Raw genomic sequence first — 23,264 nt, 5'->3', positions numbered from 1 at the left:
CCTTACTTGCCATTGAGTCCATTGCAACTCATAAGAACCCCGTAGGGCAGAGTCGACCTGGTCCACCGAGTGCCCAAGGCAAGAGGGGCTCTGATGGCACAGCAGTTAAAGCACTCGGTTCTCAAGAGAAAAGTTGGTGGTTTGAATTTAACAACTACTCTGTAGGAGAAAGATTGACAGCTTGCTTCCAAAAAGATTTCTTCTTTGGAAACCCTAAAGGGCAGCTCTATTCTGTCCTATAGTGTCACTTTGAGAGTTATAATCAATCCAATGGCCTTAGATTAATTTTTATGGTTAAAAGATTGCCATTGTGTTCTCCCTTGCAGTGACTCTTGGGTTCAAACTATTGATCTGTTAGTCATTCAGTTAATCACTGCACAACCAGGCCACTTTCATGGGTCCTTGAAAAAGATATATATGGGTGCCCAACAGAATTCTCATAAGGCAGCCCTGACTACCCTCTAAGAATTAGCAGATGCCTTGTCATGAAGGATAAAAAGCAGGAATAAATTTCCTGGCATTTTTCTCACGGATGCTGTTTCCAGTTATTAAAAGAAGTCCTTTCATAATAAGCCCCTGGTGTGTGCCCTGTGCCCTGGAGGATCCTGGAGCAGTCTCCAGCACACCTACAGGCGCACCACGCTGCCTTGAATTTAACTGGCCAGTAGGTCGTCTTGAAAGCAATCCTTTTCACTGAACTTTTTTTAAAGGCAACCACATAAGAGTAAGACAATTATACTATCGTGGGAACTTGTGTGCAGCCACTCGCTGATTGCAAAGACACGTTTCAACACATTTCATTTGAAATAAACCCGTGCATATATGAGCCAAATCTCTAGTAGTATTATTTTTTTACCTAAACTGTTTTGTGCGTGTGTTTGCGTGTGTGTGTGCGTTGTACTATTGTTTTTCTATATGGTTTCTCTAAACTTTGTAAAGTAATATAAAAAAGTAGTATTTTTAAAAAATCAAATGCTTCCCTGAGCCACAATGTAGCACTCTTATGAGACGAGAACATGCAATAATTGCTCTAGTGTGCTTTGTGAATGTCTTTGTAGCTTAAGTAGTTTATGGCTGGCATTCTGAATCAAGATTTTAGGGGCAATTATTTCAGATCCCTTCCATTGCTGTGTCTGCCTGGCAGAACATTCATATGCGAGACATCTGAAGTATTTTTTTACCTTTATATTTTGCATATGACCTTTTCAGCATTTCAAGAATATAAAGGATTTTATAATAAATACTCATTATAAACCACAAGTAGAAAAGGTTGAAGCTTTGCTCTGCTCATTCCTTTTGTCCATCAGTTTAATGAGTCATTATTAAAGAAAAAAAAAGAGACTTCTTTCACATTACCTTCCTAAATAGTAACTTGGTGTGCTATATTTTTGTTAAAGAACAAGTAAATGTATGGGGATTTCAAAAACAACTAGATATTTCGTTTTACTGTAGAATGTTATTAGGTTTAGAAAAGCGAGTGATACATATGTATATGTGCATGCATGCATATGCACAAATGCAAGCATATTTAAGCAATCACATTTAAATCCTCTCTCAAAAAGAAAGCATATGAACTTTAACCAGGTTGCAAGGTTTGTTTATCTTGGAGTTTCCTTATTTACCTGTCAGGCTAGTATGTTTTAATGGAGGCCTGCTTTGGGTCCTTATTTTGACTGCGTATTTTGGTATGAGTAAAGGTTTAGCAATAATATAGGAGATTGTACGCTAATTCAACATAAAAAATTGCCTGTGCAGCAAATTATATGTGCTAATTGATGATTTTGACATAAAAGGATTGCTTGAGTTAATTTCACATATGAATGTTTTTCCCTCCTGTGGTGGGTACTTGGGACTTAATACATAACTTATAAACGTGTATATTTGAAAACAGTATCACTCACCTGGCTCTTAGATGGCACCTATACTAAATCTATTAAGAGACTGCCTAAATGTTTTTGCTCCTAGTTCACACTGATTATGTCACAAGAAGGAGCATGGCCGGGGACTGGAGGAGAATGTATTAGCAGCCTGTGATGTGCAGGTGACACAGCCTCATTGCCTGAAACTGAGGGCAATTTAAAGTATTTATTGATGAACATCAAGGATCAGAGGCCACACATAAAGAAAACAACCGCCTTGACAAATGAGCCAATGATAAACATCGTGATAAATGCAAAGAAATGAAAGTTGTCAAAGATTGCTTTTTCCCGGTAGTTGCATCATTGAAGAAATCAACGGACGTATTTCATTGGGCAAATCTGCTGCAAAAAAAAGACTTATTTAAAAAGTTAAAATGCAAAGATGTCACTGTAACAATTAACTTATGCCCGAACTATGTGAAAGCTGAACAATCAAAAGAGAAAGACAAGAAATATAGAATCATTTGAACTGTGGTATTAGAAAAGAGTATTGACTGTATTTCCAACTGCCTGTAAAAGAAGAAATCTGTGTTGGAGACATGACAGTCTTGGAGCAAGGAGAGGAATACTTTGTTTCCATTCCTTGGGACATCTCATCAGGAAAATCCATCTTTGTAGAAGGACATCATGCTTGGTAATGGAGTGATTTAGTGGAAGGGTAAGGCCATGAACAAGATAGATTGACATCTGGATTCAAATAATGGGCTCACATGTAGCAAGTATGCTTATGATGCAGCTGGACAGGGTAATATTTTGGCCTGTTATCCACGAGGTCAGGGTGAGTCTTAAGCATTAGGTAACATCATGTTCTGTTACACGCGGTGAGTCTGAACCACTTGGTAGCCATCTAACAATTGCAATTGTTCTTCAAAAGATCGACATATTTCTTTTAAATATGTTTGATAACATGCTATACTTAGAGAATAATGATTATTATCCACACAATAAAACAATAATTATGTGAATGTTTTATTTCTTAAAACATTCTTCAATCAGAAACAGAAGTATGTGTGAATAAATTATAACAATGAGAGAGACTAGTATTAACTTTGTAAAAGAGATGAAATACATAGTACTTGGTAGATTTAGAACAGAGACAAACAAGCAATAAAGTGATGTAAAGAAAGCTTAATGGTGGCCTTTGAAAAATGTTCTTAATCAATGGTTTTCAAACACAACTTCATTTTAGAACTATGAATTTGGTAGCTTGGCTGTAGCTCATGGGGGAACTACCAAGCTCCAAACCAGTAAGTTTGTAATGGTCCAGAGATAAGCTGTATTTGCACACTCGCATGCACGTGCACACACACACACAGCAGCAAAGAGTTAAGCCATGATTTTATGAAAGCATAGAATTACTTCAAAAGAAATGAAGCAATTCCCTCTCAAGAGCTGCGAAGAACACCTTGGGCATACCTAAGTACACTTGGCTCCTGGAGAGAATCTGGTCCCTTCACGGAGAGAGAAGGGGCTTTGTCTAGAGGAACATTTCTAGGTTTAGATGGCTCTTTCAAATGGGAAGGGTTACTACTCTGCAGGGGGTCAAGCAGCTTTCTAATCAGTTGCTCAGTTCATCCTTGGGCCTCATGTATCATTTCTTTCCATTTTATCTGGGCCGTTGCTCTGGGCCAGCATGTTTCGGACTTATCACTAAGTATAGTTCTGTGTCAGAATTGTACTGGGACCTGGCTTTAAGGTTAAGGTATGTAGCACGTCAGTTCTCAGAGAGTCTTCGCTCATTACTTGTTTCACAGGGTCCTTTGTTCATTCTCTTAGCAGACAGGGCTGAAGTACCTGTTCTGTCCTGTCAAGAACAACATGACTAATCAATGTCCACCTCCTACCTCAAACCAATAATTCAAAACTTGTATTCAATACCTGGTTTGTTTGGGATGGGATGTGGACATTACGTCTCATTTCAAGTTACTCAAACTGTTTCTGACTTGAAATCATCCTCTTTCCCATTATCCCAGCAAAGCCTGCTTAGGATGTGGTGGTATCTACAATGGCTTCACTGAAAGAGGACACTCTGAGATCAACAACAAGACACTTTTAAAGTGAAATCCTTAAATTTCCAGGTGTCCTTTGAAACACAACATGGCCTTTACAGCTGATTGATCCTGAAACCCAGCAGGTGCTCTGATTCCATATCCTGTCAAACCAAGTTAAAAGGAATTTAAAATAACCTTCAGGAGGATAGCCCAAACTTTGAAATTCTTAACAAGTGACCACATTGAGAAACAAAACACACTATCCCTAAAAACATATGCTGCACTAGAAAGGTCAACCAATGAAATTATCTTGCTTTCATGATCTGTTTTCAACACCTTCTGTATACTTTTGGGAGAACAATGAGGCTTTCTACTCCCATAGAGAGTTGCAGTCTCAGAAGCACACATAGGCAGTTCTACCTTGCCTTAAAGCACTGCTGTGAGTCATAATTGACTTAATGCCAATATGTTTGTTTTGGCAGGGAGGAAACTTTATACACTTTCAGTTTGTCACTGCACAATTTGAACCATATGTATTCATGGTAATATTTCTACTATGCTAACTATTGCCTTTAGGTTTTTGACATTTGACATAGGGGTCAGGTTTTATAAAACCTTCCATTTAATTCTAAATTTTAAATTAAATGGTGGGGGTGGGGGGAATCAAAATGGTAAATATGTGAGATGTAGTCAATTAATATGGCCCTTCTAGCCACAATCTTTTACTTGTTATATTATACATTCTAGCCTCTATGCTTGTGGTTATAATGACATTTTCCAAGTAGTTCTGTTATGGACAAAATTAAAGTGGGATGTATTCTGAGTATACACCTTATTAGAGAGTGCGAACCAAGACATCTTCTTTTATTTTCTTGGTGACATGGTCTGCTGAAAGGAAAACACCACACCTCAGTCAAAGTCATTTCTCTGTCTACAAGAGCCATCTCTGGAGCACAGGGGGGACGTCCCAGAACAACAAAGATTTTGAGGCACCAACGGAGTCATTTTGAGTCTTTGCTGAAGATATACGAGGCACTACTAGACACTGCATTACAGAGACCATGGGGCAGAGCAAGTGAACCAGGTGAGACCAGAGAACTAGACAAGAAGACTATGTAACAGGACAAGGGAGCAGGGCCAAGACTGTGGAACTCTGAGACAAAAGCAGCAGAATGGCTTCCCTGTTCTTGTAAGCAGAGACCAAGGGAGCACATAGCTTAGAGGCTGACAGGACCAGGCAGAGAATTAGCCACTGGTTGTGAAGAGGCCCTGTTGTGGACCAATGAGTGCATCCTTACTGCATACTAACTGGTTTCTTCCCTTAGAGCCTTGCTAAATTGTGAGTTTTGTCTGTGAGTTCTATGTGGCGGTGCCAAGGAATTTTGAATCTAGTTGAAATGAAGAGGAATGGCTGGTATCAGAATAGGTGAAGAAAGATGGAAAGTGAAGACAGCACGTCTGACCTTTGCCTGTGGCAAAACAGAAGCAAGAGATCAAATGCAACTCTGCTTCCATTTTCTACGCAAGAGAGTGGTGTTTGTTTTAAATTATTGTTATTCAATTGTTAGCTAGAGAGAAATGTGCTACCAATAAAGTAAATAGGATGATGTAGTTCCCCATCAGAAAAGCAAGAATGGATTGGATCTGTAGTTCAACTGCAAGGGGACATCTAGTTTCAGCTCCATCATGTAGAAGTTAGCATTTACATATTTAGAAAAGTAGTGACATTTCTTGAAACTGAAGAGAAGTTATGCACCAAGACAAACTATCATCCTCATACCTGGGGAAATGATATGTAACTGAAGACCAAGTTGAGGTACATTTACCTGATCAATGGAAGCACTAATGCTACAAACTGATAAACCCACTGCAATTGAGTCAGTTCTGTCTCATAGTTGCCTTATCGAACATAAAAGTGCTTTGTAGAAGTGTGCAACGACAAACATCCTAGGGAGCAGATTGCCTCGTTGTCCTCCCTCAGAGGGCTGGCATGTTAGACAGCAAATTTTGCTGTTCACATCCCAATACCTAACCCACAAACCCCAAAGAGCCCCTTTCTGAGTGTATAAGGATGTTTAGTGGTTACTTTGATTCATTAATTAGGACAGCTGATAATTGGAAATTGGGATATAAATGTTGGAAACAGAAAGAGGAACAATATTGGAAAAAATGGCCTTAGTGATAGAAAGGACACTGAAGATCACATGACAAAATGACTTCATCTCAAACAGCTTTCTTACAATAACACAAAAGACATCTATACATGCGGACTTCAAATGGAATACAGAGAAGTCAAAATGATTAGATTTCTAGGAAGACATTATAGAGTAGCTCAATATTAGTAGTAACAACCAGGCCAGTGACCAACTATGGAACAGACAATCATATGTATGGAAGGTTGAAAATGAATTTATTTTAAAATGTCAAGGAAAACCAACATATTTGGGTATATCCCATGTGAACATCAAGAGCACTTCAAGAACAGAATCGATACATTGAGCACTAATGACTAATAACTGATGAGACATGGGATGATATCATAAACATACATGAGGAAAGCAAAAGTTCACTGAAAATCAAGAAAGAAAGAAACAATAAAGTGAATGTCAGAAGAGACTCGGAGACTTGGTCTTGAATGTCCAGTAGCTGAAGCAAATGGAAAAGAGGATGAATTGAAAGAGCTAAATAGAAAATGTTAAAAGGCAACTCTAAAAGACAAAATAAAGTATTATAATAAAATGTTTGTTAGTCTGGGTAAACTAGGGAAACAAATCCACAGAAATTCATATATATAAGAGAGCGTTTTCTATGAAGGATAAGTGTACATTAAGCAAGCTTCCCAACCCAGTGCTATCCAAGCTTATAAGTCCAACATTAGCCCATATGTCGGACACCAATCTACAAAGTCCTCCTCCATCTCACAAAACACATGCAATGATGCCAACTGTAGGAGGAAAGCTGAATCAGTGAGCGTATAAGCATCTCAGCGCTGGCAGGGGTCTCCACATGGCTGCTCCAGCACCCAGGGCTCTATCAGATTAGGTCCATGTGGCTTCTCCTCAGAGATGTCTTGCAGGAGGTGAGCCTTGCCAGCTGAAGCAGGGAACAGGCTAAGGCAGCTGCACCCTGGTCAGACCATCAGACAGCAAAAGACCCAAGAACTAGAAAGGCGAGGTTCACTTAGCCATTATCTTTCTGCCCTTCAGTTAATCCCATATGTGTTTATTGGCAAGGTTGGCACAACAAACCTTAACTATTTCAATGTGCAAAGACCTGGAGTTACAGTTTAAAAGAAAGTACATGCTTAGCATATCTCAAAAGGAAAGGGTCAAAGGGGGAAAAATAATCCCTTAGATGTAAAATGATATGAATGTATGGACAAAATATTGAGTGATGTAGGGAGCAGCAAAAGAAAATGGAAAGAATACACAGAAGCACTGTAGCAAAAAGAACTACTTGATATACAACAATTTCAAGAGGTAGCATATGATCAAGAACCAATGGCTATGAAGGGAAATATTTAAGCTGTACTGAAGGTATTAGCAAAAAAAATGGCATTAGGAATCAACAGAATACCAATTGAAATATTACACGTTGATGAAGCTCTAAAAATAACTGCTTGTGCTATGCAAATTATTTAATCTTGCTGGCTGAAAGTGAGAAAGATTTGAAACATTTGTTGATGAAGATCAAAGACTGCAGCCTCTAATATGGATTGCACTTCAATATGTATTGAACCAAAATCCTTCCAACAAGACCCATGGACATATCATGACGAACAACAGGGTAAACATCGATGTCGTCAAGGATTTTATTTAACATAGATCCAAAGCCAATGCTCATGGAAGCCACAGTCAGGAAACCAAAAGGTTTGGTAAATCTGCTGCAGAGATCTCTTTAAAGTTTTGAAGAGCATGGATGTCACTTTGAGAACTAAGGTGCGCCTGACCCAAGCCATCATATATTCAATAGCCTTATATGCATGTGAAAGTTGGACACTGACGAGGGAAGATTGAAGAAGAATGAATACATTTAAAAGCTGTTGACAAAAAGCATTGAGACTAGCATGTACTTTTAGAAGAACAGACAAATGTTTACTGGAGGCAATGCAACCCTAATGAGACTTAGAATTGAGGATAATATCACATGCTTTGGGAGTGATATCAAGACAAAGCAGTCCCTGGGAACAGATACCGTACTTTGTGAAGCAGAAGGTCATGGAAAGAGGAAGTTCATCAAAGAGTAGGACTGAAATAGTGCCTGGAGCAGTGGCCTCAAACATAAACTATGACTCTGAGATGGCACAGGACATAGTGGCACCACTTTGTTCTGTTGTCCACAGAGTTGCCATGAGTCCAAATCGACACCTGACAGCAACAACAAACTGTGTATATTTCCTTAAGTATGGAATTTCTGGAGGGCAAGGAATTAGAGGGGACACTTTTTTGGAATTTTTTTTACTTTTATCACAATTTGCTAAGCACTGGGTTGCTAACCACACATTTGGAGGTCCACCCCCATGAGCTATTCAAGAGGACGATAAGGCTCTATGCTCCCCTGGTGAGTTACAGTCTCAGAAACTCTCAGGAGCAGCCCTCCTCTAAGCTAGAGGCTAACTAGGGGTGGGAAACTGCTCAATGGGGGGGGGGAGGGCGGGGATTTTAAAGTTCTCATGATGAAGAACAAAGAAAAGGCTCCTCTAAGTTCAGGCAATGCGAAAGACAGAAGAATCACTAAGAAACACAAAGCTTTCTTCAAAATAATGAATGTCTACAGAGCAGAGCCTTATCCCAGTTGGGGAAGGAACTCCATTTCATGTTTTCACTTCCCAGCCTTCCAGTTACACCCAAGAGGGGAAAATAAGTCAATAGAGGTCAGCTATTCAAAGAGATAGAGTTGGAATAATGAAGTGAGATGTGTGAAGGATTGGTTATATGGCTAGAGAAACACTCATAAAAATTTGATCCTCAAAGCACAAGGATAGAAAACAAAAAGATTCTGAGGAGAAAAGTAGTTTTCTTACAGGGAAACTGAAAGGAAGGGGACAATTGAAACACAGAGGTGATTGGATTGAAAACTTCAGGGAAGTCAAGGTCTATTTAGTATAGGGACCATTTTTACAGATGCTTAAAATGAAGTGCAAACTGATATATTTTCAAATTGATCCCTACATAGAAATCAGTCTTTTCCCTTTTAACCGATACTGCTGCAGACTCCTGGTGCCACCTTTGTTCTTGAGTCGGATATGTTTATCAGAATCAATGATGTGTAGATGGTGACTTCTTTACAAGAAGATAACATACCGTGCTGCAGAAAATGGTGCTAATACTTAGTTTGAACCCACTTGAGAAGCAAATCTTTTGAGCTACTTCTGAAAGTGTCGTCCTGAAAACCCTGGGGAAAATATATTGGGGGCACATGAAATCACCATGAGTTGGTCTCCACATGATGGGAACTATGAGCCATGCGGGTTCTGTGAGTCAGAACATACTACAAGGAACATAACAACAACATACATACACACATATATAATGAATTAAATACTTCATAGGTCCAATTTGAAGGAGTTGTGTACTGCCCATAAATATATATACATATATATCCTATCCAATGAGTTTGTACTTTACAATGGAATTCAGTGTAAAAGCGATTTCAGATTATACTTGTTCTTTATATATTGTCTGTGTCATTATCCAGGAACTTTGCATTTACTACTAGAATAAGATATCTACTATCTGCTAGCAAATATGGAAACTTCAAGAATGATAGGCAATGCCAGAAGAAATTATTTTCCCTTTTTAGGGAAGCAGGTGCCATGGGCCAGGCAGGGGTGGTATGACTAGGTCAGGAATGGTGGACCTAATTTGCATCAAGGGTTCAAGTGCACTGATCCATTGAGCCTAGAGGTTCCAGCAGAGGAATGAAGGCCGAGCATGGTGGGCTCAGACTCACAGGGGTTGAGGTTCTTAGCTGGGACCCAGGGACAGCTCTGTATGCCGAAGCTCCAACACAGAACAGCGTTGGACAGGTCTGGCTGTGCAGGAGGAAGAGAAGGTAGTTCTGGAAGTGGAGGAGTGCAGCAGCTGTCGGGGGAGCCCTGCTTGGGAGTAGCTGAGGTAACCAGCTCGGGGTGTCTTTCACTGTCAATGAGTAGTGTGATGTAAGAGCAGACTGACAGCCTTGCAGTGCAGGATCCAGGGAGGGCCACCCAGGAGGGCCACTCCTGGCAGCACCAGGAGGAGCTAGAAATTCCCTGAGAGCAGGGGAGCAGGAGTTTGAGAACGGCCTGAAAATCACACAGAAGGTGGTTTCCCAGCTTGTCCAGAGATATTCCAGCTGGTAGGAAAGGTCGGGTCTGTTTTGTTACAGGGATCTAAGAGCGAGGGCACTTTTCGGGTCCAGGAATCAAATTGGCTACTAGGGTGCAGGAGGGACAGGTGATTTGGGCCATGCAGGAAACATCCCTGGAGAGTAGGAGTTCCCCAGAGGGGCACAGGACCAGAGGTGCCAGCAGAAGAAGGCATCATTCCAAGGGAGAAGGGAGCATAAGATGAAGGGGAGGAGGAATAGAAGAGAGCTTTGAGTCAGGGCTCTTTGGAAACATTGCCTGAGGACAGGCTGTGATTGGAGGACCTCCTTCTGCTACCATCACCTGGGCATCACCAAAATCCTATCTGCAGATAATCTGCATGGAGTCTGCAGAAAACAGCAAGTTAAGGAGTTCTTCTTCACATGATAACAATTTTCACATCATGACGTGGCCTTTGGGACCTATCCACGTCTATACGTGAGAAGTGGGTGTATATCTAAAATTCTGCATTATTCTTATTTGTTAAGCACACTTAAGGCTTATAGTTTTCAAAGATATGTACATAATATAAATGTTGCACATACTATTTGTACATATATATATTTCTGTAAAATTAAACATTCAATACAATAAAAAATATGGGTTAAACTTTGGCAACAGACAAAATTCCCTTGTCAATTCCAAACACAAACACACACACACACACACACACACACACACACACACACACACACGTTAGCTAAATTTGACCTTCTTTTAAACAATAAAACCAATCATAATCTCCTTCGCTACCTGTACACTCACCTTTACTTGCTGCCCTTCAAAGCCTCTTCTTGCACTGAAGTCAGGCTATGTAAAAACTGTGTGCATCTGTTCCAACTCACCACAAATCCAGCATACATATATGCCCCACACAGGGAACACATTATTATAAATACAAAAGAACCCCAAGATATTAAAATTGTCAAATGATTTGGTCTAATGTTCTTTACATCATAACAAAAGAAAGAAACCGACTGGAATTCAGTCTTTTTTTTTTTTACTGTTCGTGAATGTTTTTTTTCAATCATTTTATTGGGGGCTTATACAACTCTTATCATAATCCATACATAAATCAACTGTAGAAAGCACTCTTGCACATTCCTTACCCTCATCATTATCAAAACATTTTCTTTCCACGTAAGCCCCTGGCATCAGCTGCTCATTTTCCCCCCTCCTTGCCCGATTGTCTCAATTCATCTTGTCATGGGCCTTCCTCTTTTACCCTGTGCCTCTTCCTTACCAAGTCCAATCTGCTTCTTCGGACGCTGGTCTCTTCCGACATGTCTACATACATGAGACAAAGTCTCACCATCCTTCTCGTCAAGGAGCATTCTGGCTGTAAGTCCAAGATAGGTTCATTGGTTATTCTGGCAGCCTATGATGCTTTCGACACACTGCTCCAGCACTGTAACCCAAATGCTTCAATTCGCCTTCCATCTTCTTTCCTCAATGTCCAACTTTCACATGCTCCCGAGTAAATCGAAAATAGCATGGCTTGCATTAGGCGCACCTTAGTTCCCAAAGTTACATCCTTGTTTCTGAACCCTTTAAATAGGTCTTGTTCAGCAGATTAACACAATGCAATGTGTTTATGCAATTTCTTGACTGACACTTCCATGGGCATGGATAGTGGATCCTAGTAAGATGAATATCTTGCAAATCTCAAACATGTCTCTGTCTATGGGTTCAATGGTGACAATTTTGGTCTTCTTTACACTGAGTGAAGATGGCAATCCTTGATCTTCATTTTATTAAAGTCAATTACAGCACATTTTTAGTCTTTCTTACTTTCAGCAAGCAGAGCTATGTCATATGTATGTAGCAAGTTGTTAATAAGCCTTCCTTCCAATCCTAATCCCCATTTTTCTTCATATGATACAGTGTCTTTTCTTGTTTGCTTAACATAACGTTTGAGTGAGTACGGTGGGAGGATGCAATCTTTTTGCACATCTTCTCTGATTGTAAAGCATGTTCTGTCCACAGAACTGTGAAATCATGTCCCTGTCCTATTTTCACAGCTGCCTCATGATCCATGTACAGATTCAACATGAGCACAATGAAGTATTTTGGAGTTCTCGTTCTTCTCAAGGCTATGCATAATTTGTTGTCATCCACCCGGTTGAATGCCTTGGCATAGTCAATAAAACACAAGTAAACATCTCTCTGGTGTAGTCTCTGCTTTCAGCCAAGGTCCATCTGACATCAGCAATGATATCCCTTGTTCCAAGTTCTCTTCTGTATCTTGCCTTATCTCTGGCTCTCTCTATCAATGTATTACTATAATCTTTGTTGGATGATCTTCAGCAAAATTTTACTTATATGTGGTGTTAATGATACTGTTTATAATTTGAGCAGTGTGTTAGTTCAGCTTTCTTTGAAATAGCTACAAATATGTATCTTCCAGACAGTTGATCAAGTAGCAGTCTTCCAAATGTCTTGGCATAGACGAGTGAGTGTTTTCAGGGCTTCAGCAGCTTATTGAAACACTTCAATTGGTATTTCAACAATTCCTAGAGCCTTGTTTTAGGCCAATGCTTTCAGTGCAATGGGAATATCTTCCTTCAGTACCATTAGCTCTTGCTCATCTGCTACCACTTGAAGTGGTGGAATGACAACCAGTCATTTGGGTATAGCGGCACTTTGTAGTCTTCCCATCTTCTTTGGAGGCTTTCTGCATAACTCAATAGTTACCCATGAAGTCTTTTAATATTGGAACTTTAAGCTTGATTTTTTAAAGTTTTTTCTATTTCTTCCTTTTTTTAATAATCACTTTATTGGGGGCTCGGACAACCCTTATCACAATCCAACCATCCACCCATTGTGTCAGCACATTTGTAAATTTGTTGCCATCATCATTCTCAAAATATTTCTTCCTTTTTGGTTTTCTAACTCTAGGTCTTTGCTCACTTTAGTTTAATCTTTTATTTTGTCTTCTCAAGCTGCCCTTTGAATTATTCTGTTCAACTCTTTGACTTCATCATTTCTCTCATTTACCAAAGTTACTCTGCAATTAAAAGCAAGTTTCAGAGTCTCTTCTGACATCCACTTTGATCTATTTTTACTGTATTTTTAAACATCTTTTTCTTTAGATATGTATTATATTTTTCATGTCATCCTGTAATTCACCATGCCTTCCATCATCAGTGTTCAATGCCTCAAATCTTTCCTTGAGATGTTCTACAAATTCAGATGGGTTATACTCAAGATCTATTGGACTCTAGTCGACTTGTTTTTATTTCTTCAGCTTCAACTTGATTTGCATATGAGCAATTGAGGGTCTTTTCCAAACGCAGTCACTGGGCTGGTTTTAGCTGCTGATGTGGAATTTCTCCAAAGTCTTCACAGATATAGTCAATTTGACTTCTGTATATTCCATCTGGAGAAGTCCACGGGTGTATGGGGACATTTATGCTGTTGAAAAAAAGGTATTTTTGATGAAGCAGTCCCTGGTTTTCTAAAATTGTATCATGTGATCTCCATCTGTGTTTCCATCTATGCGGACTTACAAAAGAATGAAAGAGAGAGATCAAGGCACAGGGAAAGACTCATTCACTTGATGAAAATAACCTATATCAGTTATATATTTTTGTTTAGCATCACAGTCCCTCCAAAGATTTTTATTTTTCAAGTCACCATAGTTTATGCTAGAATTACAGATATACAAGCAGTTGGATTCCCTAGTAAAATGAAAATAAAATGATGCTTGTCAGCCAAAAGTTATCTTGCATACCAGTCATTTTTAGGGTCCATGCATCATTCTGTAGCAAATCATGTTGCTGGGAAAACCCAGAAGTTGGTTAATTTCTCTTTCCATTCTAGTTATGACATCACCAGTCTTTTACAATTTAGATGAACATTTCCTACAGCACGCTAAAGACTAGGACACAACAAGGGTATTCTCACAAAGTTCTAGGACAGAGACTAAGTTAATGTTGAGGAAAATAAATACAGCAGCTTTTCTTTGATATTGAGAACCAGGAGAATGCAAACCAGAAAGGCCCAAAAGTGAAGAGAAATGCAGGTGTATAGGGTCAATTAGTGAAACATATGTCTAAGTTAGATGATTTGAAAGAAAGTATGTGATAGCAAATATGGAAGTTGTCTATATTATCTATAATTCTATGCCTGTGGGGATATTTACATTCACTATCTCTCTATGTACCTAGATATGAACCATAGAAGGAGGGCCAGTAAAGAACTACAGCCTCACACACTAGTTCAGGCTGTTCTGCTTGGTCCCATTGGATCATTATTAGTCAGAATCAACTTGATGGCAGTGGTGAGTTCTTCAGGGAGTGGAGCTGTTATATAGTGTTAACAAAGGAGGGCAGTTTTAATCAACCGACCGCTCTGCAGGAGAAAGCTGTGGCAATCTGCCCCCACGCACCCTTTTTTTTCCTTTTCTTATTCTGGTTGATTTGGTTGTCACAATAATTAAAAACTTTGCTCAAACCCATCAAGTATCTCTACTTACAAAGGCCTGGTGATCAGCTCTTATGAAGACTACATCCTAAAAGCCCAGTGGCAGTGTTCCTCTGTCACCTGGGTTAACCCCAGGAGCAAGAAATCCACTTGTTAGCACATACCCATAACAAGAACCATTGGTTTAGAATGAATCTATAGGCCATTTTAACATTTTCCAATAAATGTTGCCATATTTTAGTAACCCATTATATAAATATAATATAACTTTATAATTATTGCCTTCGCTATATTCATTTCTAAATAAGGTACAATTTACTTGAAATACTGTATAAGGATGTAATTTACCTAAGGGTTTATAAAGTCTTTTGTCCTTCATAAATCTATATTAAAAATAGAAAAAAATGTTCTCTGCAAGGAGATGTAGGGGCTTGTGTAGATTAGAATTGTTATAGATGACAAAGATGAAACTGAGCTACTATCTAATAACTGTTTACACACATACACACACACAAATGAAATCTATGTTAGTAAAATAAGTGCATTAGCTATCTTATTTTGAGATTGTGCTCATTTTAGGAGTCAGCTCTTATTATGATCTTTGCAAATCTTTGATCTTTTAAACTTTTTTCATCAATGTATAAAATGTTTTAGATATGCTATAAATGTACCATGTATGAACTTGAAGTATGTCACATTTAACATATATTTTATTTTCTTTGTTCAGCAGAGAACCATTGATTTAAAAACAGCCCTGAGAAGCTGGGTAAAGAATGTCTCCCTCATATTTACAATAATTATACCCCTCACCCACCCCCAACATTTCTTAGACATTTATCTTGAAATTATACCCATGACTCAAGGCTTAAATTACGTGGTTACACTTTAAAACCAAGCTTCCACACACCAGTACAGTATTAAACAAAACCAGTATTTATTTTAATGTGGAGTCTGAGTCCTGAGGCCTCGTTATAAAGAGGGATAATTTCAATGTTCTTTTTAAATTTTTCGCTTTTTAGAAAAGGAAGGTAACATTTTAACGAACAGCTTTAATGCAAACTCATCATAAGATCACACATTTCTTTTAAAAATCTGGATTTACATATTGAATTTGAGAGCACATTTATTTCTATTTCCGGAAAGATTGGGAAAACGAATAGGTTTTTGGCATACAGTTTACAAAAGAAAAACAAAGAAAGAATTTGAGTAATAAGAAGCCGAAGTTCATAAAGTGTTCTTCTTTTTCCTCAGAAGGAATCAGAAGAGTCAGCATGTTGCTATTGCTCCTTGGCGTGAAGACCGTCTTTGTTTCCTGTCCTCTTTAGCTCTGAATCCTGGATGCCATCACAGCAGAGAGCGCTGTACACCCTTTAAATGATAAGAGTTTCAATAGGCACTTTAGTGGAATTAAGAAAAATCTAACACTCTTCCACCATGATGCCATCTTCCTTCTGGGTTGTCATGTCAGTCAATTGTAGTTAAGAGCCCTGATCTCTTCTCAGTGTGTTTCCAAAATAACAAAACAAAACAAAGCAAGTAGATATTAGAGGATTTAGCTCATGTTGGCAGAATAAACCAAAACTGACAATATGGTAAACATAGCAACTTGCTATAAACCAGATAATTAAAGGAATCTTGTCCTATAAAGCTTGTGTGTATGTGTGTGGGAAATGAGAGAGAGAGAGAAAGAGAGAGAGAGAGAGAGAGAGAGAGAGAGAGAGAGAGATTGATTTATTAGTGTGTTTTTTTCCCCTTTCTTTTTCTATGTTTTTAAAATGGATTTTCCTCTCGGTTGTGTTTTAGCTTCCATTTTCCCTTAAGTGACTTTATCAGGAGTATAACTCTCTTCCTCACCAAACATGTCTGCCAAGACTTTGAAGCGGGGTCCCCAGTCAGTGAGAAAGTCGTAGTCCTGGTCCACCTCTGTGGTGACAGAGTCTATAGAGCTGAGCGATTCCGCTACCGACCCATTGCCTTCATAGGCGTACGTGGCCAATGAATCATATGGAGGGGCGGTGGGGTCTACGTCATTTTCTTGTAGCCTTTGATGAATGAAATCCCTTATATCTGTATTATCTTCCACTGCTGGTCTCTGACGAGGTAAACAAAGAGAGTCTGGTTTTATATCCCTGCGAATTTTGTTATCCTCAATCGCTTTTGGATTCCTCAGAGCACCGATGTCAAAAGCCTGGGTGTCCTCTTCGCCGCCGCCTTCGTCGTCGTAGTGGATCACGTTGTCTCTGACATCTTCCTTCGAGGTCATCAGGGTATCTTTCTTCTTCTGCCTTCGGAGCGCCACGTACAGCACCACGATGGCTGGAACAGAGCAAAACGTACGTTTGAGAAGAGAGAGGTTATGTGCCAATGCATGCTTCAAGTGAAAACGAAATGGAAAACTGAGCAAGGTTGAATTTCTGGAGTGATCTATTATTTACTATATACTGTGTGTGTGTGTGTGTGTGTGTATGTGTGTGTGTGTGTGTGTGTGTGTGTACTATAATCAGAAGGAATCATGCACATGTTGCCATTGTCTAAACTCAATTTTAAATTGTCAATAATGTGAAACCACAACAATATTACTCATAAAATCAAACAATGTACTGCATTGACCTATTTAAGTGGTAGGTAAAATTTTCATGTTACAAACGTGCAAAAAAACAAAACAAAAAACAACCCCAAAAGAACATATATATCTGGAACTTAACATGAATAATGTAGCCTGTAAACAACATAAAAAATCATGCATAGCTAAGTTCACGGTTTAACTTTTAACAACACAGCAATATTGTTCATGTCTAATGAAATAAACACAAATATTCACAACAAAATCTAAAAGTCGATGATAAACAGACACAGAGTGATACATTAAAGGAAGAAGAGATGACAGAAAGATTATGAGGGTCTGAATTTCACTAATTAGTCCAAATAAGATCCTTCACTAAGGGACATTCTATGCCTGCTACGTTTTCTAAATCAAGTCTTTGTTATTCTGACCATCGTCAAGAAAGAAGACAGTATTTTTACATCATTATTTTAAATCCCTATTTGTTGTCATTTGCCTCACAGCAGCTGAGCATTTAAGACAACGGTGTTTATGATTTCTAGGGTGGATGGCACAATCAAGTCAGTGCTAATATATGTTTGGCATGAGCCACTCACTGCCACCACCCCATTCAGTGGTAATGCCAATCATTCAACACCCAAGTGTGTTTGATTTTGCCACAATAGGGTTTGAGATATTCTGGTTATTGGATTAAAAGGTAAAGAATGAGTGACAATGAAACAAGGCTTTTGTCTGCGAGCAAGATGCTGCAAGGCATGCAGTACAGTTGCCCATATGAAGTAGCATCTGAGCGGTCATGACTTAGGAAAGAGCTAAATAAATGTACTGAGAGCTGCCAGAAATAGGCCCAAACACCCCCGCATTCTTGTGCTTCATTTCACCCCAAGAAGGGTATTAAAATGGCTAAGAAGAAGCTAGAAGATATAAAGGCATCTGGATCTGTTAATATGTGAAGGAGCTGGTGGATTTTATGCAAAATGTATGGTCGGACAATGGGGTCAATATTCACTGCTGTCTGTCCAGCCATTTCACAGTGCCTAGTACAAAGCAAACTCAAGCAGTCTGACCCTCTCTCTCTCCTTTACTGACATAGAGTCTATTTGGACTCAGTGTGACCCTATAGGACAGGGTCAAACTGACCCTGTGGGTTTCTCAGATAGTCACTCTCCATGGGAGTAGAAAGCCTTATCTTGCTCCCACAGAGTAGCTGGATGTTTAGAATTGCTGACCTTGCAATTAACAGCCCATACCTTTCTACACCCATAAAAAATTAACGTCTTGAAAGCCACAGTACCAGCTCTTCTCTGTCCCATAGGTCTGCTCTGAGTCAGACTCCACTAGTGGCAGAGAGAAATACAGTGAAGTCCTATTCGGGACATGTAGACAGTACTTTGATAGAGGAGAGGCATGTGGCAGTGATAACCCGGACATGAACCCATTATTGACCATTCTGTAAGGCGGCTCTAGAGGCTAGAGACGCATCCAGAACATGGCAGGCCATTCCTGATTCATATTGAAAGACTGAGGTGTTCACGTTGCTCTTGAAGAAAAGAGCAAGTCTGGGGAAAGCTTGATTTAAAATTCAAGGCATAATTGATCATTTTCAGTTTTAAAGAAGTCTTAATTTTTCACTTTGAAGGAGCTTGGGTGAGGCGGCGGCTGAGTGTTCATCTATTAATTGAAAGACCTGTGGTTTGAGCCCATCAACCACTCTCCAGGAGCAAGTGGAGGCAGCCTATTTCTGTAAAGAGTATAGCCATGGGCACCCGATGGCTCCTCAGTCCTATCAGGAACTTGTTTCTGAGTTAAAATGGACTCAATAACAGGAGTTTTTCTTTAGTATTTGGCTTACTGTTGCTTTGAATCTATTCTAATATGTCAGACCTCAACACAAACAGATGCCAGAGATCATTTTTATAAATTATAGGCAAAAAGGAATGCTTTTTATGTACATCCACGTTATTGGTTGTCTGGAATTAATAACTCACAAACCAAACCAAGCCTGGTGCCAATGAGCTGATTCCGACTCACAGGGACCATATACAGCGGTGGTTCTCAACCTTCCTAATGCACGCCCCTTTCATATAGGTCCTCATGTGTGGTGACCCCCAACCATCACATTAGTTTTGTTGCTACTTATAACTGTAATTTTGCTAGTATTGTGAATTGTAATGTATATATTTGATATGCAGGATGTATTTTCATTGATACAAATTGAACATAATTAAACCTAATTAAAGCAGAATGAGTAATCAAAAAGCAATATGTAATTATATATTGTGAAATATTTATATGTTTTCTGATGGTCTTAGGCGACCACTATGAAAGGGCTGTTCGACCTCTAAAGGGGTCATGACCCACAAGTTGAGAAGCACTGCCATATACGTTTATGGAGGTTATAAATCCTAATGGAAGCAAACAACCTCATCTTTAACTCACAGAGCAACTGATGGGTTTGAACAATAGATGTTACTGTAAGCAGCTCAATGCCTAATCACACCATATGAATTAGACAAGAAGTTCACCCTGGAAGTCAGTGTGAGCTACTGATTTAGGAATGTTCTCTACAAATGATTGTGCAATGAATACCTGGTGTAAGGTCTCTGTGTTTTACAAAACATTCTTCTTATTTTTAATTTTTGATAACCAAGAGGAAAGGAGATATTTACATTTCTCAGAATATTTTTTTATAAGGCAGTTCAAAGCCTATTGCACTTAAAGGTGTGAGAGATCAAACAGAAAAGTTGTCTCTCACTTTGTGACTCAAGGCAGTGAATTAGTAAGTGGAATTGAGTCAACAGAACAGTTGATGGAAGAGGGAAATGCTAAAGTAGTTTTCAATTCACAATAGCAGAGACATTACAGAATGCATCTACTTCCCCTGCTCTGTTCTGTTTTCTCCTGCTCTAGTGGGGAAAGTTAGAATCTGCACTTTAGACTAGTTCACAGCTAGGTCTGTCATGGCCAATTCAGGAAATCAGAACAAATTGGGACATATGAAATGTGGGTGTACTAGAACAATAACAAGAATGGGGAAAAATCCTAGCTGGTGGGTTATGTCAGAGCCTTGGTGAATGCTTGCAGGATTATTGATTAGTGACTGGCTTATTGCTAGGATGATGGAGAGTGACACGCATTCAAAGGTGAGCAGTTAGTTGCCGTATCGGAGCCAGGCACCGCTGTTTCCAATGCTGTTGGTAAAGACATGGAGTTGCTAGGTAGCACACATACTGTTCTTGCTGTCCAAGCGGGAGCTTACATTTCTAACGGGGTGTCAATTCATAATTTTGTTTCTCATTCTAGTTATCAATCTGGTACACCCACATTTTATAAATTCTGGTCCATTCCAGCTTCCTTTGTTGGCCACGACTGAACCAGAATGAACCAGTTCAAAGCCCTAAGTAAAATTTTGATATGAGGAGTTTTCAGAAATGTAGGCTATGCATCACTTTTCATTGGCAATTTAAGAAAGGTAAAGTGAACTAATTTGCGGCTTCCTTACTTCCTGCTATTCTTTCATACCGCCATTTCTTTCTTTGCCTAGAGAGCTCTCATCCACTTGGCATTTCTTAAACTATTATATAATATCCATTTATACACGAATGATTACCAGTAGGCATAACAGATTGATAAATCTTTACTGTAGCTCAGTGGTTCTCAACCGGTTGATCGCAACCCCTTTGGGGTTCAAATGACCATATCAAAGGGGTCACCCATTCATAACAGTAGCAAAATTACAGTTATGAAGTAGTAACGAAAATAATGTTATGCTTGAGGGTGTCACCACAACATGAGGAAGTGTATTATAGGGTCGCGGCATGAGGAAGGATATTTGTTTTAGAGCTTACATTATGACAAGGACCACAAACTCCGGTGACTTGAAAATCTCCTAGGTCTTGGCCAGGTTTTTGTGTGTTTTGTGATGATGTTATATATTTTTGACATGCACATATGTGTATGTATATATGTATTCACTTCATAGTTCCTACCTGGTGTGTGTGTGTGTGTATATATATATATATATATATATATATATATATATATACATATCTGTAAAAAAAAAATATATATATACACATCTGTAAATATATATATATATATGTAAATAAATATATATGTATATGAACTATAAAATGAAATGAACTGTAAAATAAATTTAATTTTTATAAGCATGCCATATCAGTGCAGAAAAACTGCCTTTCATGGTAAATTGGGAAGAGACAGAGAAACAGAGAGAAAGAAGAAAGAGACAGAGATAGTGTGATTCATAATTAAACCAACCTAGAAGTATGACAATGCATAGTAGGATTGCTATCAAAGCCCCAGTGCTGAGTCCTACAGGTAGAAAAATTGCTTCCACATTACAAGACAGGATGGTACCATCAGTGTCACATCTACAAACTCGAATAGTCATTGTGTTGGTGCTGCTCTGCACAGGATAACTACTGTCTTCTATTATGATTGGGAGGAAATACAACTCTTGCTGCCTGCGGCTGTATCCATTTCTCCGGGTTTCAATTCCAGCTGTGTTGTCTACAAAACATGACATTTATGATAAGATGGTTACTGCGAGCTCTGCTTCAAATCACAAAGTTGATATTTGTTGAACAGTAGGGTTCTTCCTCTTGGATCAGTAAAATATATCCATGTTTTAATTCTTTCTTTTATCATAATACAAGCTGCCAAAATATAATCAAGTGTAATCAAAACAATCCTTCAGGGATGTACATTAATTTTGTCTGGTGTACAAATTAAGATTTTTACTCAGAAAGACTGTAAGAAAAATTAAAAATATATTGCATTGATCATTTCTTTTTGTTTTCCTGATACCAAAATCTTACTGGGAAGACATTTTAGGAAGAAGATTTCTTCCATGATAGAAAAACCAAGATTTCAAAGTTCAACTATATTAATATTTTATCTAAGAACTTACCCTTTCAAATATAAAAAAGTTTGGTGACTATTCAGGACTGACATTTAATGGTTATATTTCCAAATCCTCATTAAATATATAATGCATTTCTCACTCTTTTATGACAGTTAGAAGTAAAATTAAAGTAAAATTAAATTGTATGGCAAACATAAAAATTAGTAACAAGTAAACATAAGTTACAATAATCACCATCTAAATGCTTTTATGTTATTTCTAATAAAATCAACTACAGCAATATCTAAGGAGCACTCCTGGGGTGGTAGTGGTTACTCGTTGAGCTGCTAATGGCAAGGTCAGCAGTTTAAAACCACTATCCACTCTGTTGGAGAAAGATGGGGTTTTCTATTCCTGGGACGAGGTTCAGTCTCAGAAATGCACAGTGATAGTGCTACTCTGTCCTATAGGGTGTCTATTCGTTGGCATTTACTACATGGCAGTGAACTGGGTTTTGTTTTGTTTTGTTTGTTTTTTTGAGTGGTACAGTGAGCTAAGTAAGCATTTGGCTGCTAACTTCTCTGTCTTGTATGTTGCTGTGAGTTAGAATCATTCTGATGCCATTGGGCTTGATGTAGCAATAGTTACCTAGAAAAACCCAAAGCGATGAAACACTTCCCATGTTATACAAATACAATTAAGATTTCTAATGAAACTGCTATTTTTATGCTCTTGTTCTTCATTTACTTTAATTCTACACATATAAGCAGAAATATTGCTTCATTCCAAACAGAATTTTATTTTTATACTAATAAAAGTAATTCTTGAAGAAGTTTCATGTTAAAAATATGAATATTTAGGTTAGTATAAACATGCATGAAATATACTTAGTAACCAAATAAACAATTTTAAAACAAGTATATTTTGGTGTAGTAAAAGTCTATAATAATGTCAAATTTTAATCATATTCAGTTTTACTATTTGTAGACACTAATTTCCACAACCAACATTTACACAATTTTTCTACATGTAGTAGATTAAGAAACTAACATGAGGAAATATTATGTGGTCTTGGAATAGTTTATCACAGACTACCAATACATTTTTATTGGATAGAAAATATTTTTACATGTATAATAAAAGAGTAGGA

The 23,264-nt window shown here is 38.4% G+C and overlaps 1 protein-coding gene across 1 annotated transcript in view; it reads right to left on the bottom strand.

The window, feature by feature from the left end:
• Window positions 1-16,410: 16,410 nt before the first annotated feature.
• Window positions 16,411-23,264, bottom strand: part of CDH12 (cadherin 12) — a 532,964-nt gene continuing 526,110 nt past the window's right edge. Inside the window, exons 11-12 of the mRNA XM_004698091.2 lie at window positions 21,529-21,780; window positions 16,411-17,000 (exon numbers count right to left, since the gene is read on the bottom strand). Coding sequence (XP_004698148.1) covers window positions 16,501-17,000; window positions 21,529-21,780 — 752 coding nt within the window. The 3' untranslated portion in view covers window positions 16,411-16,500. The remainder of the gene's footprint in view (window positions 17,001-21,528; window positions 21,781-23,264) is intronic.

The sequence above is a fragment of the Echinops telfairi genome, unplaced genomic scaffold, assembly GCF_000313985.2.
Source record: "Echinops telfairi isolate 266 unplaced genomic scaffold, ASM31398v2 ScPeMD7_7469;HRSCAF=8507_1, whole genome shotgun sequence".
In the NCBI taxonomy this organism is placed as follows: Eukaryota; Metazoa; Chordata; class Mammalia; order Afrosoricida; family Tenrecidae; genus Echinops; species Echinops telfairi.
The sequence above is the reverse complement of the archived record's forward strand: the minus strand, read 5'-3'. Positions and strand labels throughout refer to the sequence as shown.